The sequence below is a fragment of the Artibeus jamaicensis genome, unplaced genomic scaffold, assembly GCF_021234435.1.
Source record: "Artibeus jamaicensis isolate MK-2021 breed Jamaican fruit bat unplaced genomic scaffold, CSHL_Jam_final scaffold_847, whole genome shotgun sequence".
NCBI classification, from domain to species: Eukaryota; Metazoa; Chordata; class Mammalia; order Chiroptera; family Phyllostomidae; genus Artibeus; species Artibeus jamaicensis.
The window spans coordinates 24,975,174-24,992,675 of NW_026522057.1; the positions used below are offsets into that span (position 1 = coordinate 24,975,174).

The 17,502-nt window shown below is 55.6% G+C and overlaps 2 protein-coding genes across 5 annotated transcripts in view; one reads left to right on the forward strand and one right to left on the reverse strand.

The window, feature by feature from the left end:
• The window catches only part of CLCN6 (chloride voltage-gated channel 6), a 37,239-nt gene extending 33,649 nt beyond the window's left edge, over positions 1-3,590 (reverse strand). Inside the window, exons 1-3 of one of the 2 annotated variants that reach the window (XR_008390671.1) lie at positions 3,422-3,590; positions 3,269-3,341; positions 2,443-2,502 (exon numbers count right to left, since the gene is read on the reverse strand). Coding sequence is in view for 1 of the 2 variants with exons in the window: in XM_037165680.2 (XP_037021575.2) it covers positions 2,443-2,502; positions 3,269-3,341; positions 3,422-3,561 (273 nt within the window). In the remaining variant the exon portion in view is untranslated. The remainder of the gene's footprint in view (positions 1-2,442; positions 2,503-3,268; positions 3,342-3,421) is intronic. The other variant, XM_037165680.2, reaches the window with a different exon arrangement.
• On the forward strand, positions 3,582-16,519 carry MTHFR (methylenetetrahydrofolate reductase). Of its 3 annotated transcripts, none has more exons than XM_053660341.1 (12): positions 3,582-3,759; positions 6,031-6,255; positions 7,319-7,557; positions 8,355-8,465; positions 11,047-11,240; positions 11,942-12,192; positions 12,481-12,615; positions 12,805-12,985; positions 13,209-13,391; positions 14,232-14,333; positions 15,147-15,266; positions 15,610-16,519. In XM_053660341.1, the coding sequence occupies exons 2-12, from the start codon at positions 6,044-6,046 to the stop codon at positions 15,805-15,807; spliced, it is 1,926 nt and encodes a 641-aa protein (XP_053516316.1). In that variant the 5' UTR covers positions 3,582-3,759; positions 6,031-6,043; the 3' UTR covers positions 15,808-16,519. The 3 variants fall into 3 exon arrangements, with proteins under 3 accessions (XP_053516316.1, XP_053516317.1, XP_037021612.2); XM_053660342.1 differs by having other exon boundaries at positions 6,034-6,255; XM_037165717.2 differs by lacking the exon at positions 3,582-3,759 and adding an exon at positions 5,600-5,774.
• The last annotated feature ends 983 nt before the right edge of the window (positions 16,520-17,502 follow it).

Consider the following 17,502-nt stretch of genomic DNA (forward strand, 5'->3'; position numbering starts at 1 on the left):
GCCCTCAAGAGGCAGCTGAGCAATGTTCCCTCTTTAAAAAAAAACAACAAATAAATAAAATCTTAAAAAAAAAAGAATGCAGGACTGATTTTTCTCAAGAATGTACTTTTTACTTGTAAAAACTCTCCATTATTCTCTTTTCTTCAGAACACTACCTGAAGACCCTTGAATAAAACGCTGTCATTTAATTCTGGTGAAGGCCCCCGATTTACCCACCCACCCAGCAGACCAGGAAGTGGATGGGAGCAGAGGAGAAACAAGGTCAGGCCGAGCGGAGTGACTGCCGCAGCTGTGTGATGAGTACGGGGTTCCAACACACTCTTCTGTCCATATCCCATATCCTTTGGGATATGTTTAAAATTGTAAAAAGTTTTTTCTTTCTTTGTCTTTTTTTAAAGCAGGAGTGGAGATGCTATGTGTGGGCGACATAGTGCTCTCTGCTTACATGCCTCTGAGGGGCTTGGTACCACTTGAAACAGCTTGTGATTGCCTTGGATAGAGAGAAGAGGCAGGATATCGCCCAACCCCTCCATGCAAGCCCTTCCCCTGGCTGGGGAGGCCCTTCAAGGACTGTCCTCAGTGAAGCACTGCGCCTCCAGGCTCTCAGTGTGGTCTCTGGACCAGCGGCAGCAGCAGTGCCTCCTGGGAACTAGTTAGGAGTGCAAACTCAGTCCCGCCACAGACCCACTGAAGAGAAGCTGTGTCTTATAACAAGGCCTCCATAGGACCGTGATTCGTGATCAAGTTTGAGGACCACGGGAACAGAGACTGGATGAGAAAACGGAACTGAGATCCCCAAACCATTGCTTTGAGTTTGTCTCCTCCACCGGTGGAGTGAAGCTGGGAATTGTATTTTGGGGTCAGGGTACGGGAGGGTACAAGAGGGGAATGCTCTGTGGGCTATGTGCTCGCTAGCACAGAAGTGAGGGCTTTCTTTCTTTTTTTAAAGATTTTATCTATTTATGTTTAGAGAGATGAGGAGGGAGAAAGAAAGGGAGAGAAACATCAATGTGCAAGAGATATATCGACTGGTTGCCTCTCCCATGTCCCCCACTGGGGACCCGGCCTGCAACCCAGACATGTGCTCTGACTGGGAATCAAACTGGCGACCCTTTGGTTCGCAGGCTGGCGCTCAATCCACCGAGCTACACCAGCCAGGGCTGTGATAAAAGATTTTTAAAATTTTCATGCTACATGACAAATCATAATCGTTACACCAAATTCTGCAACAAAAGATGAAATATTAAGAAAATTAGTTTAGTACGTTATTGCCTTAGAGCACTGAATTTTTAAAGTCTACGTGACATTTTTTAAAAAAGTATTAAACGTACACATGATAAATTCCACTTCTTGGAATTAATCCTAAGCAATTAAGGATGAACAAAAAAGGATGGTCACCACCATGTAGTTTATCAAAGAGAAAAGTCAAATTAAATAAATTGTGGCACAATACAACAATATTCCCCTATTTAAAAAGACAGTGTAGAGAAGTATCTAGTGATACAAAAATTGCTGCCAAGTGGGGAGAAGAAGAGGTTAAAACATTCACTAGAATCTCACTTCCGTTGTTTAGAAGAAAGCACGTATGTCTGCGAACCAAAAGGTCGCTGGTTCAATTCCCCGTTGGGGCACATGCCTGGGTTGTGGGCCAGGTACCCAGTAGGAAGTGCTCAAGAGGCAACCACACATGGATGTTTCTCTCCCTCTCTTTCTCCTTTCTCCTCTCTCTAAAAATAAATAAAATATTTTTTTTAAAAAGCATGAATGTAAGCATAAAAAAGAATATTTAATAAGGCAGTAATAATCATCTTTCAATAAGCAGGATTATGGGTTTTTCTCTAGCTCCTTTTCATAAATAATCTCCATTACAACCATGGCTTTTTTGTGTTTTCAGAAGTCATCATGAAATGATTACCTTATGGCTCACCCCAGCAGTAGTAAACACACACGCACGCACGCACGCACGCACACACGCACACACACACGCACTCTATGAGTCCCACATGGAATCAGGAGCCACAGTCAAGAACACTTCAGAGAGAAGCTGCTTGAGCACGAAACAATCTTCTGAATACTAAGTTCTCCCAGAAGAGAAGCAAGGTCTACTGGTCCACACCTGCTATGAGCGTACATTGTCAGTGGCTTTGACTCTGGGTCTGTGGGCTGTAAAAGCAAGCAGTTTAATTGCAAACACATACTCTATCCAGGTTAAGATGCCACAGACCTATGAAAGCGTGGAGACACCCAGACCTTGTTTTGCAGTTGAGGTGAGAAAAGGGCTTGTTAAACAGCCCCTTCCCCAGCGGGAAATTACCTCTTACCCATTTACTCTCTGGGAGAGAAAGTCAAAGAGTGCCTCTGGTTGGAACCCTCATGCTTCAGTCTTAAGGGACCAGGTCATTCACTGCTTTTGTTTCTCAAGACAGCATCTAAGAATCTCACCTCATAGTCTTTCCTTGGAAGGATCTCATCCTCCTCCTCCTGGGTTTCTCCAAGGATGGTCTAGAAAAACAGATTCACAGAAGGAAGACCCTTTTAATGGTTAAAAGTGAAAGCAGGCAGGAGTGTCTACTGAAATTTCAAATCATCTGGAGCCATTAACACCACAAAACAAGACCTCACAAAAACAAAACAAACTTTTGGGATGGGGTGATTTGGGTGGGGGTCCAGCTGAGGTCTTCATTTTTACTGATACACTCTTTAAATAACCAGTGTTGTCTTCAGAACACGTCAGAGATGTCCACTGCGGACTTAAGGGGTGGGGGCGGGGGGGGGGCGGGAGGAGAATCAGATTCCATTTGATAATGTGCCGAATCTGAAAGTGGAAGGGACCTGTCAAATCTGAGGACACAGCAATACAGGTTTTCCCAGGGTGCTTTGCAGGGAAAAGCTGGATTGTTAATGACCCAGAAAGGGTTAGGAGTAGAGTGAGAAAGGGCTGGAGAAATTAAGCCAGGTGCATGACAAACACAAGGTCCAGTGAAAGGGCTTATGCCAAAAATACTTTTCATTCAAAACTCCTTTCAGATGGAAATAAGAGAAAATATGTATGGGATTAATTAGCGGTAGCCTGGATTCTCTCTTACATCCCAGGGATGAGTTATGAGAAAGACTACAGACTTAGGCACGCGAATTGGGGCAGATTCAGAGAGCCCAGGATGCGGTCCCCACCTGCGGGCTCAGCTCGACCCAGCCCCACCTCTGGCAACGCCTCTCACCGTCCCTTAGCAACCGCCCCCTCCCCAGCCTGGCTCCACCAGCTCCTTACCAGCTCCTCCGGGGTACGGGTCTCACGCTCACCGCAACAGCAGCACCACCTGCAGCAACAGCACAAGGACCCCCTGCACCCCGCCATCTTCCTCGTTTACTGCCACTCTGGACCCTTGGGCCAACCCCCTCCCACCCGAGATCTGCGCCTCACGTGACAGGCCCCCGGAGGGTCACGTGGCCCTCCCGAGCGTGGGGACCAGAAGTGGAATGGCTGCAGACGGGTGGGACGAGGGCTCGCGTCACATGACGGGCGGTGGATCTGCCACAAACGAGAACGCTGGGAGCGGCCATGTTAGGGGCGGAGCCTTTGGTCGGCCATAAGGGTAGTTTCGGCCCTCTGGTCCCGCCTCCCTTAGCAACAGACTCCAGCGCAACCTGACTCCTGCGCCACGCCCCTCCTCCCGGCATTCCTCCCACTCCGCTAGCAACTTCACAGCGGCCGAGCATCTGGGACTGGCGCGAGTGCTCTGAGACACCCGCGACAGCAGGGTGAGTGGCCTGGGGTTGTCGGGTAGAGAGACCTGGCATCCGGGGACCACCACGTGGGGCAGGGACTTATTTGTGCGCACAGAGCTATGGAGGCCGGGCTGCCCTCCGTGGATGGGCGCTCCGACCCGAGGATGAGGCGGCTTTGAGACAGAGGTGGTGGTGACCTAGGATCCCCCAGGACCCGACTCCCCGCTCCCTCCCATGGCCTAATGACCTGGCGACCCGATTCGAGGCCCTCGAGCCACCTGGGCGCGGGAGGTGTTTTTCCGGCTCCAGCCCTTTAAACCTGCCTGCTCGCTGAGCATCTGTAGAAGAGCCTTGGGCTGTTGGTACTGCTGCCCCTGGTGCCATTTGGGTCGGGCGCGCACAGTTGGAGGCTTCATATGCCTACATGCCCAGTGGCACCGATTAAGTAAGCGCTCAGTAAATGGCAGACGGTTATTTTGAGATCGGAGTGACAGCGCCTGGCCCCTTGGCGCGCATTGCTGGCTGTCACGTTACCTTGTGCCAGTCACTGGAATAGCAGGATACCTGTCAAAGGCAGGATAACGCCCTGGTCTTGGAGTGCTGAGACAAACCTGCGAACCCAGAGTGCTGTGCGAGTCCAGCTTAAGATGGATAAGTAACAGCATGAGAAAGCAGGGTGAAAGACGGCGTGTGCCTGGCCCGTACTGGGAAGGCAGTAACTCTTTGTTGAACAAATGAAAGAGCAGATAATTTGTCGCTGGTTCCATCTCCCCCCGCCCCCCCCCCACTCTTAATTTTGTTTCAGGAGACAATCAGTAGGCACTCTTGAATTCCTGAGAAGGGCCAGGGAGGCTGATCTTGACACTCACCCCTTTCTGACTCCCGATGATCATCCTCACTGAGAAGCTGGAGTTTTATGTCAGAATCAAAATGGGGGTCCCTAGAGAGAGAAAACGCTGGCACAAGTGTTCTGAGTCTGACCCTGGCTCCTTGACTTTGGATGTGTCGCTGTGTGCTATGAACACTTGTGTGTGTTTTGGGGGCAGAGGAGCACTGGATTTCGTCCGCTTCTCAAGACTCTGGGACCCCAAAGGGGTTAAGAACACCAGCTTGTCAGTGGATGTTCCTCGAAAGGAATGAACTTGGCCCGATTGCCCCTCTGATCTCCAGTGTTACTACTCCCCGGGCTTCCAGGACTGTGTGTTTGCACATAGCCAGGCATGAGTAGTGCTTTGTTTTGTTTTTAGGTATTAGTCTTACTTGTCCCACTGAACTGCCCCCTGGCACTGTGCCCACCCTCTGTTGGCCGGCCTGTGCTTGCCACCGCTCAGGACTTCGGGTGTTGTGGCTGAGCCGTCACTGTCGTTACTTTAACTGACCTCGATGGTGCGTGTAAGTGGTGGTGTGCCTGGAAGGCAGCCTGTGTTCCGAGTGGGACATAAATTCGTGGCTTTCTTGAATTGGGTCTGGCTACTTTTAGAACCTAGCCAGTGTCAACTTCTAACTCGTGACCTGGTCTTTTCAAAGAACTTGGGAGAAATCTGGCTGATTTGTCAAGCCGTCACTCTGTCCATCCTGCACACAAACTGTTCTGGGGAACAGGGGATGTTCCCTGCAGGACCACGCCCTTCCATGCCTTCTTTGGAGACAGACCCAGTGACTCTGAACGTCTCTAGGCCTCCTCCCACCAACACCCCCCCGCCCCGCCCCCGCAGTCTCTGGCCGAAGTTCCTCTCCTTCCCTTTGCCTGCGGCAGCCAGCGCCTCGGCCCTCCCTCTTGCCTGGAAGCCTTTCCCCCACCTCTCGCCCCGCCCCTGACGTGGGCCCCAGCTGCAGCTGTAAGCTTTTCCTCAGTCACTGCTCCACCCCTGAGGGAAACACAGGGCTGGCGAAGTTTCCTCCTCCTTCCTAGCCCATTCTGGGTCCAAGCTGGCTGGGATGGACCTTCCAAAACCTGAGGTCCTCCCAGCCGGGCACTGCTACCCCTCCCTAGGAATGCAGGCCTTGGAAGCTGGCATTGCGAGCCTATCAGTGCCCCCCTCCATCAGGTAGCTGTCACTGAGGATCCGAGGGCTGACAGAGCATATTTCTGTACGGGTGGGGGCTGTTGTACAGGGAACCAGGCTACAGCGGAAGGAAAAGCTTTGAGTTGTGGTGTGTGGAGCCAGCCTGTAGGGGCATCGGCACGCTCACCCTCAGCAGCCTTAATCCTGCGTGGAAATGCAGCGCCTCTCACCTGACCCTGCCTTTCAGGGGTTTGGCTGCCTGCCAGCTCCTGACACCCTCTGCCCCCACCCTGTGCAGCAGGGATTTGGCCATGGTGAACGAACCCAGAGGGAAAGGCGGCCCCAGCGCCCATCTGGAGGGCTCCAAGGACAGTTTGAGAGGTTCCCCACCAGGACTGGACCCTGAGCGGCGTGAGAGACTCTGGGAGAAAATGAAGCGGAGGATGGAATCTGGCGACAAGTGGTTCTCTCTAGAATTCTTCCCTCCACGGATGGCTCAGGGAGCTGTCAATCTCATCGCACTGTGAGTGTCTTGAAAGTTCAGGAGTGGGGCTGGACTAGAAGCGGGGGGAGTGGACACTTGGCCCCACAACACACAGGGCCACTGTGACCCAGCAGGAAAGGCAGCCAGAGGGGACAGGAAAGGGTAAATGCAGGCTCAGTCACCCAATCCAGAGCGTCTCAGTCGGCAGAAGTCCCTCCCAAGCAAGCATCTAGATTTTTAAACACACTCTTCAATGGGTTAGAAATTGATTTCTCAGCATTCAAGCTGGATCATGAGTATAGTGTAGGAAGTCACAAAGCAGCAGCTCGGAGGACATTTTCACCAAGTTAGGAATTTGGATTATGTGTCTTGAAATCTAGAAATGCCAACTGAAGTACATTAGCACTTTATGAATTGCAGTTCTTTTAAAGTGTATGCTTTTTTACCACTTGTGCATCTCATGTTTCACTCCCGGGGCTTGGAGTCGAAGGCACAGGATGTTTAAACGCACCGTAAAATGGCTTGCGAACCAGCGCGTGTGCACAGCCCTGCCACGGGGGTCTAGTTCTGCACCGTGGCCGTGTTCGGCAGCACTGGCAGCTGCAGCACAGGACTGGGGAGAAGGGAGCAGGGTAGAAACTTGTCTCTGCTGACCCCCTTTTTTCCTGCTCCTAGAGGGAGGCTCTGCTTGCTGCACTGAGGGTTCGCCAACCCTTGGCCCTTGAACTCTACTCAACCAAGATAAAAATACGCACGCACTTTGAAAAGTCTGCAGGTCTACTTTAACGCAAAATGGTCTCCACAACAGTAGTAATCATAATAATAGCATTTCAGCTGTAAGAGCTGAGAACTGTTCTAAGGGCTGTGGGGCCATCTGTCAGACTGTTCTCTGTTATGTTGTAGAAGTGAGGAAACTGAGGCTCAGAGAGTTGAAGCGATTTCCCGAAGGTCACCCAGCTAGTAAGTAGCAGAGCCAAGATAGGAACACACAGTAGTCTGATCCCACCTGCTGTGAGGCTTCTCTAACTTCCGGACCCCATGGGAAGGTGGTGATGGGTGGTGTACCCCCAGGAACCCCTTTTCAGAGAGAAATTCCCTACAGGTTTGATCAGATGGGGGCAGGAGGTCCCCTGTTCATAGATGTGACCTGGCGCCCCACGGAAGACCCTGGCTCAGACAAGGAGACCTCCTCCATGACCATTGCCAGCGCCGCTGTGAACTACTGTGGCCTGGAGACCATGCTGCACATGACCTGTTGCCACCAGAGCCGAGAGGCCATCACGGGCCACCTGCACAAGGCCAGGCGGCTGGGCCTGAAGAACATCTTGGCATTGAGAGGAGGTGTAGAGCCAACACTATTCTCTGGGTCTTGCTTTCCCGAGGACCTCTTCTGTCCCTGAAATGGCCCTTTGCTTTTCTCCGGGTCCCACGCTGAGCATGCTGAAGGTCCCATCCCTGCTGATAGCATCCATAGCCACGGCCCAGATGGAGTCACCTCTTGACCTCTTGACCCCCATGCTCAGTCAGGAATGCAGCTGGGGCCCGATAACGTGCTGCCCTGGCGGCACGGCTGCATCCTCCGCTGGCTGCTCCCCGCTCCCGGCCCCCTGAAGACGGCAGTTTTGGCCTTTGTCCCAGAAGTGCAGATGGCTGCTTGTGCCTGTGGCCACAAGTGTGGGCAGAGGGAGCCTGAGGGGTGGGGCACTGTGGCCTTGTGTTCGTCACCACAAGACCCTTTCTCACTTGAGATGAGTAGAAAATTCTCCTGGGAGGCAGGAGCTCCAGGACGGTGGGAGGGTGAGCAGTGGGGTTGGGTGACGGTGCCTGAACTCAGTCAGATTTGCATGGAGGGTGGGGGCTCAGATGCTCCAGGCTAAACTAAGCGCACTAGCTGTCCCCTGCTGTCCCCTGCCCACTGCTGCCAGCCCAGTGCCTGGCTCGGTAAACTCGAGGTGGGCTGGGCTCCACCTTCCTCCCTCATGGTTTACCAAGTGCTGTGCTAGGAAGAGGAGCTGCCCGTTTGAATACCACAAGGGCTCTGCCATTGAGGAGCTCACGGGTGTAGGGGTAGGAGGAGGAACAGAACAGCTCCCTGGAGGTCAGTGAGCCCCAGTGACCATGACCTTCACCACCCCCAGACCCCACAGGTGAGCAGTGGGAGGAGGAGGAAGGAGGTCTCTCCTACGCCGCAGACTTGGTGAAGCACATCCGCAGCGAGTTTGGTGACTACTTTGACATCTGTGTGGCAGGTGAGTGGCTGGAGTGTCCCAGTGGGTGGGGACAGAGGGGAAGGAAGGAAAACACCCAGAGAGGCACACCTGTTTGTGCTCAGTTCAGGGTCCGGTAACCCAGTGCCCCGTGGGCCTGAGCCTGGGCCAGATGAGGGCAGTACAGAACGAGGGAAACAAGGCCCTGACTCACGCTCAGGCCACTCCCACCTCTCCAGGGGTTTTTTTTTTTTTTTTTAGAGGAGAAGGAGAAAGACTGGGAGAGAAACATCAATGTGTGGTTGCCTCCCATGTGTCCCCTACTGGGGACCTAGCCTGTAACCTAGGCCTGTGCCCTGACTGGGAATCAAACCGGCAACCCTTTGCTTCACAGGCCCGTGCTCAATCCACTGAGCCACACCAGCCAGGGCCCCAGTTTTTGACTCTCAGCCTTTTCCTGCTCTTAGCCTGCTTCCCAGCCTGTTCTTTTTCTTTAGAAAGAAAGAGCAATATTTGTTAAGAAGGTAGAGTCTCTCAGAACCTAAGGTCAAGCCCTGACTGGTGTGGCTCATTTGGTTGGGTGTCACTCTGCAAAGCAAAATGTCACCAGTTCAATTCCTGATCAGGGTGCATGCCTGGGTTGCAGGTTCAGCCCCTGGTTGGGGAGCATGAACCCCCATCTCTTCCTCCTCCTGCACACATCTCATGCATCTGCTCCTGGTCAGTTCTAGCTCAGAGCCCAGACAGGTTGACAGCCCTCAATGTCCATTCCAGATTCTCAGGAGACAGAGTCAGATGAGCTCAACTCCAGCACCACGGGCTGCAGCTGCGGCAAGGTCTGCCTACTGGAAATGGGCGAGGCGGCCTTCCTTCCTCTGCCCACTACCCGGGCTGGGTCCCCGGCCTCTCGAATGGGGGCTGCGCATGGCGGGGCAGCCCTCCCTGGGAGCACTGGCACAGCATGTTGGCACAACTTTTTTAAAAAATAATCGAGGAGAAATTATATTTTTTATATTAAAACAGACTCAGCCATATTTTGGAGTAGAGTGTCAAAGCGATCTGAACTTTAAAAAATGAGCCATACAGCTTCGAGGAAATTGCTTGTCACAGGTGACCTTGGACTTAGTCCCAAGCCCCATGTACATTTCCACTCCGCTCAGTCAATAGGGGTGTTTGGGTGGACGAGTCTGGGCGGAGTTAGGGACAGGGCAGGCGTTTCTGAGTGCTCGAGTGGTCACTGCTCACACAGGCCGTCAGCTAGTTGGGGGTGTGTGCACGTGTGCAGTGGGCATCAGACGGTCACGAGTGGAAACCAGCGGAGTTGTGAGCATACAGTTGCTGTGTGCTTTTGTGCGTCACTCCCGCTTCAGTGGGTGAGAAAGGATCAGTGGATTGGAAAGCACCGAGCTGACCATGACAGGAAAAGAATTTAAGGAACCGAGCAAAATCCAACTGCAAGCAAATGCTGCGTTTGTTTGGTGGTATCAAGGTTTTATGGCCATCACATTTCAGGTATTAAAGCCTTTGTTTCTGAAATTCCTACTGGAAAAATGGCCTTGTGATTGAAAGTGTAATTCTGGTGCTTAATTGTCCCATACGTTAGCTCTTAAAACAATAGTTTTTATACCCACTTTTCATGACTCAGGGTTTCTTAAGAACGCAACTGCTTTGTCACAGAAAAGCAGCTTGGTTACCCACCAGCCAGGGTCCCAGGCCTCCCCGCCGTCTGGCTTGGGGTCCTGCCCTGGGTGCAGGCTGAGGAGGCCAGCATCCTGCCTGCAGCTTGTGGTCTCGTGCAGACTGGGCCGACAGTGAGTTCAGGAAGGGGTCCTAGAGTTCCTGGAGCTAGTGAGGAGTCCACGGCACGTCTGCTCCCGCCTCCCAGGCAATCCCAGAGTCCATCTCGGCTGCCCCAGTGTTCTCACGCCCCGGGAGCGCATTACTTTGTGGGGTGGCTTGGTCCGGAATCAGGCAGCCCCTGAAACTGGTCCTGGTTCTGCCATCAGAAGCCTCAGGCAACAGGGCTAATAAGGAACTTGACTAAGGCGAGCCCTTTATCCCCATGAGGGGCCTTTGGTCATTTAGAAATAGTAACCATATTCTCTGGATTCTTTTCTTTAAGTAAAGCATCACTTTCTTCAGTCCCTCCTCATGTAACACAGTGTCTAACTTCTCACTGTCTTGGAGCTCTGAGCAGTCTTCATGTTAAGTGAAAAGTGAAGCTGTGACCCAACGCCTGGAGCCCCGCACAGTGCGAGCGCTGCCCGACTGTGCCGAGCGTAGTAGTCTTTCCTCTGTTCCGTAGCCACGAAGGACAGGCCTGGTTTGCCTGGCTGGTGGCAGGGAACACAGGTAGGACAGTGCAGGGAGTTTGGAGCAGTCCGCCCCCACTCTTGGGAGGGTGGCTGTACGCCACCTGTCACCAAAGGTCATCTCCAGGCTGAGGGGGCACGTCAGTTGTGAGCCCAGCCACTCGCCGCGCCCACCTGTCCGTGCTGCGGTGTTGGGAAGCGTGAGTCCGGAACCATGGAGGTGGGGCACTCTGTTTCCAGCGCTCCGATTTCTTCGTTACTCACCTGCAGCAGGTGCAGCCAGCCTCTCCCTACTGTCACCCCTTTGACAGGTTACCCCAAAGGCCACCCTGATGCCGAGAGCTTCGAGGCCGACCTGGAGCACCTGAAGGAGAAGGTGTCCGCGGGAGCCGACTTCATCATCACCCAGCTCTTCTTTGAGGCTGACACGTTCTTCCTCTTTGTCAAGGCTTGTTCCGAGATGGGCATCACCTGCCCCATCCTCCCTGGGATCTTCCCTATTCAGGTGAGGGGCCCTGGAGGGCTGATGGACTCCTTCCACCCCCCACCCCGTCCTTAAACAGACCAGGGCCCAGGTGAGGTGCTCTGTTCGTGGTCAAGTTCTTTTGACACTCACTGGATTTCCTGTCAGGTGCTCCTTGCAAAATGTCTCACCACCCCATTTCGGTTACCTCTTATCCCCACCCCACCCCAAAACAGCAACAGCACCTGTTGGAGGGGCTTCTTGTACTTTGGCCTAAGTGTCAGTACAAGGGGTTGTTACAACTCTCACTCTAAACCTTGATTAAATCAGTGTCTCCCAGACTCTGCTGTCGTCAGAATCATTTGACAAGCTTTTTCAGAAGATGGACTTCCAGATCCCACGCCCAGAAGTTCTGACTTAGTAGATCTGAGGTGGGGCCTGGGAATTTGTATGTTACTTCTTAAGTTTTGCAGCTGATTCTGATGACCCCGGAGGCTTGGGAACCACTGGGGCCCGAGGGCTGGCTCAGGCCAATGGCTGGAACGCTCTGAGCCACTGCTGTCCTCTGCAGAGTAGAAAAAGCAGGACCAGGCAAGTGTCCTCGTACAGTATGGTCTGGCTTTCCTGGGTCACTCCATGTCACACTGCTGTTGGCCAGGAGTCCTGGTGGGTGCAGAAGGGGGATCAGTAGGGTGAGAGACAGGGTGGGACACAGCCCCACAGGCCCCCGGTGTCTCGGACAGAGCTACCACTCCCTGCGGCACCTCATGAGGCTGTCCAAGCTGGAGGTACCGCAGAACATCAAGGACGTGATCGAGCCCATCAAGGACAATGATGATGCCATCTGCAACTATGGCATCGAACAGGCCGTGAGCCTGTGCCAGAAGCTGCTGGCAAGTGGTTTGGTGCCGGGCCTGCACTTCTACACCCTCAACCGCTGGAAGGCTACCACCGAGGTGCTGAAGCGCCTGGGCATGTGGACCGAGGAACCCAGGTGAGGCCAGCGGCCCCAAATTCAGGCCCAGGAGCCACAGAGGAAAGGCAGTGGGCAGGAGGTCAGAGAGAATTCACAGAAAGCATGTGCCCTGGCAGTGCCGGCCGCCCGGGGGTGCAGGGGGCTGTCTGCCGGGGCTGTCGGCACACTCAGGGTTCCAGTCTCAGCACGAAGTTCATGTGCACCCCAGTGTTACTGAGTCAGATGGAAGAACCCAGGCTCAGAGGGTTCCTCCTCCCTGCTCCCTCCAGCCAGTCCCTTACCCTCTCTGTGCCCATCCTCACCCAGGCGTCCCCTGCCCTGGGCTCTCAGTGCCCACCCCAAGCGCCGGGAGGAAGATGTGCGTCCCATCTTCTGGGCCTCCAGACCGAAGAGTTACATCTACCGCACCCGGGACTGGGATGAGTTCCCCAATGGCCGCTGGTGAGGCCGGCACACAGTCCTTTGCACATGGGTCCGATTTCTTGGGAGGCAGGAGGAGCTTGCATGCTTATCTGATCCCTGAGGGACAGGAGTCCCAGGAGTGGTCCCCTCGGCAGTGTGTGGGACAACTGTCTGTGAGGAGTCCAAGGTCAGGAGTGTGCCTTGACCTGTGGGTGCATCCCCTGCCAGGGGCAACTCCTCCTCTCCCGCCTTCGGGGAGCTAAAGGACTACTACCTCTTCTACCTGAAGAGCAAGGCCCCACGGGAGGAGCTGCTGAAGATGTGGGGGGAGCAGCTGACCGGCGAGGAGAGTGTCTTTGACGTCTTCGTGCACTACCTCTCGGGGGAGCCGAACCACCACGGCCATCCAGTGAGTGGTGCTGGGGGGCACCCCCGGTCACACCCCCGGCCCTCCCTCCCTGTGGGCCTTCCCTCTCTGGCCTGGCCGTGGCACCTCAGCAAAGGGAATCCCCACCTGAGGGTCTGCAGGGGCTGACGGGGGCAGAGACAGGCGTGATCTCTGGTGGCCCGTGAGAGGGAGGGACCCAGGGTGCCAGGTCTGACTGTCGCCCAGCCCGGCCCCCCCTCTGCAGGTCACCTGCCTGCCCTGGAACGACGAGCCCTTGGCGGCTGAGACCAGCCTGATGAAGAAGGAGCTGCTGCGAGTGAACCAGCGGGGCATCCTCACCATCAACTCCCAGCCCCGAGTCAACGGGAAGCCTTCCTCCGACCCTGTCGTGGGCTGGGGCCCCAGCGGGGGCTACGTCTTCCAGAAGGTGAGCAGCAACGCACAGGGCGACCCTGCCTTGACTGGCACCCAGGGGCCCTTTGTGCTGCATGGCCGCGAACCAGCACGGACAGGGACATCCCCGCAGGCGGGCCCCATGGCCGCTCTGTGCCTCAGCCTTGTCAGAGGGGAGGTGTTGCGTTGCATTCTGGGAGAGTTCGGAGAGCTTAGCACGTGGGGAGAACGTGGGAAGCGTTCTCTCAGGGGAGCTGTTGCTGCTCCGCTCAGCTGACACCTCTGTCCTGGGGCTGCGGGAGTTGGACGGGCTCTGCTCTTTGTCACCGGTGCAGCGCAGCTGCTGAGCTCCCCTGAGCCTTCCCGTCTGCAACAGAGGGACAACAGGGCCCACCCTGCATATTGTGGGCCTCAGAGCAAATGAACTGAAATGCTCTAAGCTCAGCTCCGCTAGGCAGCTAATGAAGCCCTCAAAGCCACTGTCACCGCCCAGGGGGTGGGGTGGTTGGAATGTGGCAGGCCACGCTCACAAGCCTTTGCTGGCCAAACCGGGCCCCCTCTACAGCCTCTGAAGCAGCTTCTCCACGGCCTTCTCTAACTGGAAGAGGGCTGGCAGAGGTCTCTCCGACCTGCCCAGCTGAGAAATTCCACACACCTGCGCCCCTCCCGTTGGCTTATGTGTCTGCCAACTCCACAGTTGTGTTCAATCCATGTGGCCAGCACACATCCCAAGCCTTGTGTCCTGCCACACCTGTGCACGTGGGTCCCTCCCTGGGGACGGTGAGGGGCAGGCATCTGACTGGTGTCACTGAGCACGGAGGAAGCAGCCTGCAGGGACCTGGAGTGGTGTGACGGGTACCTGCCTCCCCCACAGGCCTACCTGGAGTTCTTCACTTCCCGGAAGACGGTGGAGGCGCTGCTGCAGGTGCTGAAGAAGTACGAGCTCCGAGTTAACTACCACATCGTGGACGTGAAGGTGGGCCAGCTCGGAGGGAGGGGCAGCTGGCGCCCATGGGGCGCTGCGCCAGCCCAGGGGCCTCCATGGGTCCACCCTGCCTCAGCAGGCATTGCGTCCTGGCCCTGGCCGAGTCTTGCACCGACGGACATGAGGACCGATGGACATGAGTTGTCCAGGCCCCAACTCAGAGCTCCCCATCTAGTGAGGGAGGCCTGTTGGTGGATAATTAGGACAATACAGTTCAGTATGGGTTGCTCGGGACCCTGGGAAGTCACAGAAAGCTCCCTGGAGAGTCCTGTGTGGCCTCAACATTTAGGACGAGGAGAAGGGCATTCCTGGCAAAGGCATCGTCTGCAGACCTGGGGGCGCACCACTGACTGGCATCAGAGTGAGACTGAAGGGAGCTGGGATTTCCGTGGTCCTGCTTGGAGTTTGGGTTTTCCCCGAGGGTGGGAGGGAGCCTTTCCCGGCAGTGGAGTGACTTGGCTCTGAGCCTGATTTTGGGCGGGTCACAGTGCACAGCTGATGACTAACAGGTCAGGAACTCGGGGGCCAGAGGCCCGTGCCGTAGTCTTGAGTAGCAGAAGGAGGCATGGCTGGGCTGGACACAATGGAACAGACTGGAGAGGAGGCAAGCAAAACTCCCAGGTGTGGAGTTGATGGAGGCGTAGAGAGGAAGGAGGAAATGTCCAAGATGGCCTTGAGGCTTCAGCTTACAGAGTAGGAGGGTGGGGATGTGCGGGGTGTGGAATGGGGGGCTCTCTGGGCAGTAAGAGGCTCCAGTTGTTTCTGTCACATCTGCGCTGACCTCCCCTCTCCCCCCACCCCCAGGGTGAAAACATCACCAATGCCCCTGAGCTGCAGCCCAACGCTGTCACTTGGGGCATCTTCCCTGGACGGGAGATTATCCAGCCCACCGTGGTGGATCCTGTCAGCTTCATGTTCTGGAAGGTGAGGGGGCTGGGAGCCAGCCTGCCCTGCCCATGTGGAAAGCCTTGGACAGGCAGTACGGCTGGGTCCCCAGGGTGTAGCTGGAAGCCACATCCCCACAGCTGGCAAACTGGGCCCTTCGGGCTGCGTCACAGTTTATTCCTGGGCAGGGTGGTGGGAGGTGGCACTAGCCGTGGGCCTTATTCTATTCTTGGGAGTGTGCTGTTGGGCTGCAGCAGAGGCTCTGTGGCTCAGGGCATGGAGCCCTGACCCAAGGGCAGTCCTGTTAACCTTGCCCGTGTGTCTGCACCCGTGTGCCTGTGTGTGTGACCGTGTCTGCGCTGGCACTCCTGTGCACGTGCAGGACGAAGCCTTTGCCCTGTGGGTCGAGCAGTGGGGCAAGCTGTACGACGAGAAGTCCCCATCCCGTCTGATCATCCAGCACATCCACGACAACTACTTCCTCGTCAACCTGGTGGACAATGAGTTTCCGCTGGAGAACTGCCTGTGGCAGGTGCTAGAAGACACACTTGAACTTCTCAACAGACCCACGTCGGAATGAGAGGGTTACTAGCTCCATGACCCCGCACCCTGACATCCTCAGCTTACACCCTAGCATCCTTAGAGAGGGTCCACCTTTCTCCTCCCTAGGACTGGTTCTTCTGGGGACCCCTATTTTTGTCCCTCACCAAGGCCGGGCTCCACTCCCCCACACAGAGTGGAAGCTAGACTGGTGTGGGGCTTGTGGGCTCTGGCTGGACCTGAGTCAGCCCCACGTGGGAATGTGGTGCTCCCTGCTCAGCCGGGAGAGTTTGCTCTTTCGTGGGGAGCACCCCCACCCTGCAGATGGCCACAGTGGATGGGACACCATCTCCCTGAGAAGGGAGGAGACTGGTTATTGCTGACTGAGCCCTCTGCTAGGAGCCTGCCTGAGACTGCCAGTGACCTTACACTTGGGGCCCAGGGAAGGTGGGCAAAGCGAACACGGGTAGCAGGCACTTGTGGCATTGCCAAAGAGCTGTGGCAAAATGAAGATGTCGCCCTTTCCCACCTCCAAGACATTTGCAGCCGGGCACTTCCTACTTGTGACTGAAGAGGCAGACACCGCGTGGCATCAGGCCCCTGGCCGGGTCTGGGGCTGAAACCTAATGACACAAGCATTTCTTGCCACCTTCTACCTGAGAGCCCGGCTGGGCTTTCTCCTCTCTGCAATGCTGCTTTTCGAAACGGTTGTCACTGCATTCTGGTGGCTCAAGAGATAGAGTACCTCTTAAGGCGTCTGAACCTTTGTGTGTGACGCGGCCCCCAGCCTCCCCTTTCCCCCTGCCCATCACCACCGGGGGCAGAGGTGAGGTTTGCTTGAGCAGGGCTTGTCTCTGCCCTCTGCGCACCCCACCCTGGAGACTGTCTGCCTGGCACTGCTCCCCAGGAAGTCGTGGTGTCATCAGAACTTCAGCACTCCTCTCTCCATCACCAGGCTGGGGGGCACGTGCCCTGTGGCCTGAGGGCCCGCACTCCTGGGACAGTGGGGCTCAGGGAGGCTGTGCTCGCTTGATCTTAGCCAAAAGGCCAGAAGCAATAGGCTCAGTTCTGATGTTCTTTCCGGGGAAATAAGTCACAACTGCAGCTGGTCCCGTCCTCTACCTTATGTCCCCCACACGCAGGGACTTGGGCGGCTGCCAGCCCATTCCTGGGCTCCAGATGCTCACCTCACTCGGGGGTTGCAGGCTGCTTGCTGTCGGCTCCTCTCCATAGACCACTGATTGCCAGGTTCTGGTGCCACTTCTCAAAGGCCTAGAATCAGGGAGGGGAGAGGAAGGGTTGCTCAGCTCCCTCCCAGGCCTGCGTGGTGTGTGCTAGGCTCCCACCTGTGCCAGCTCCTTCCGTCCCTTGAGGGAATAAGGTCCATCCTTCAGCCCCAGGCGGGTAGGCAGCCAACCCTGCCCCGGGTCAAATGCATAGGCTCAGACTAGACCCAACTGGTGATCTGGCAGGCCATGCTCAGAGCAGTCAGGGAAGGGACACTCAGGGACCGTACCCTGCATGGCTGGCTAGGCCACGTGTGCGGCAGCTGTGCCACAGGCCAAGCTTGTTCCCAGTCTGAGTGATGGTCAGGACATGGCTGGCCACATGGCCACCAGCCACATTAAGGGCTCCAGAATCCAAGCAGCTTTCCCCAGCCAAACTGACCCCCCCTCCCCGGTAAAAGAAGGGGTCCTGGGGTGGCGAGAGGAGAGCGCCTGAGCTCAGCAATGTC

What these genes read in the sequence shown, in the direction of transcription:
- MTHFR (XM_037165717.2), top strand. Translation starts at nt 5,665, where the DNA reads ATGGACCTTCCAAAACCTGAGGTCCTCCCAGCCGGGCACTGCTACCCC. An exon ending in GCTGTCAATCTCATCGCACT is followed by an intron (nt 6,256 to 7,318) that starts GTGAGTGTCTTG and finishes AATTCCCTACAG; the next exon opens with GTTTGATCAGATGGGGGCAG. An exon ending in GGGGCTACGTCTTCCAGAAG is followed by an intron (nt 13,392 to 14,231) that starts GTGAGCAGCAAC and finishes CCTCCCCCACAG; the next exon opens with GCCTACCTGGAGTTCTTCAC.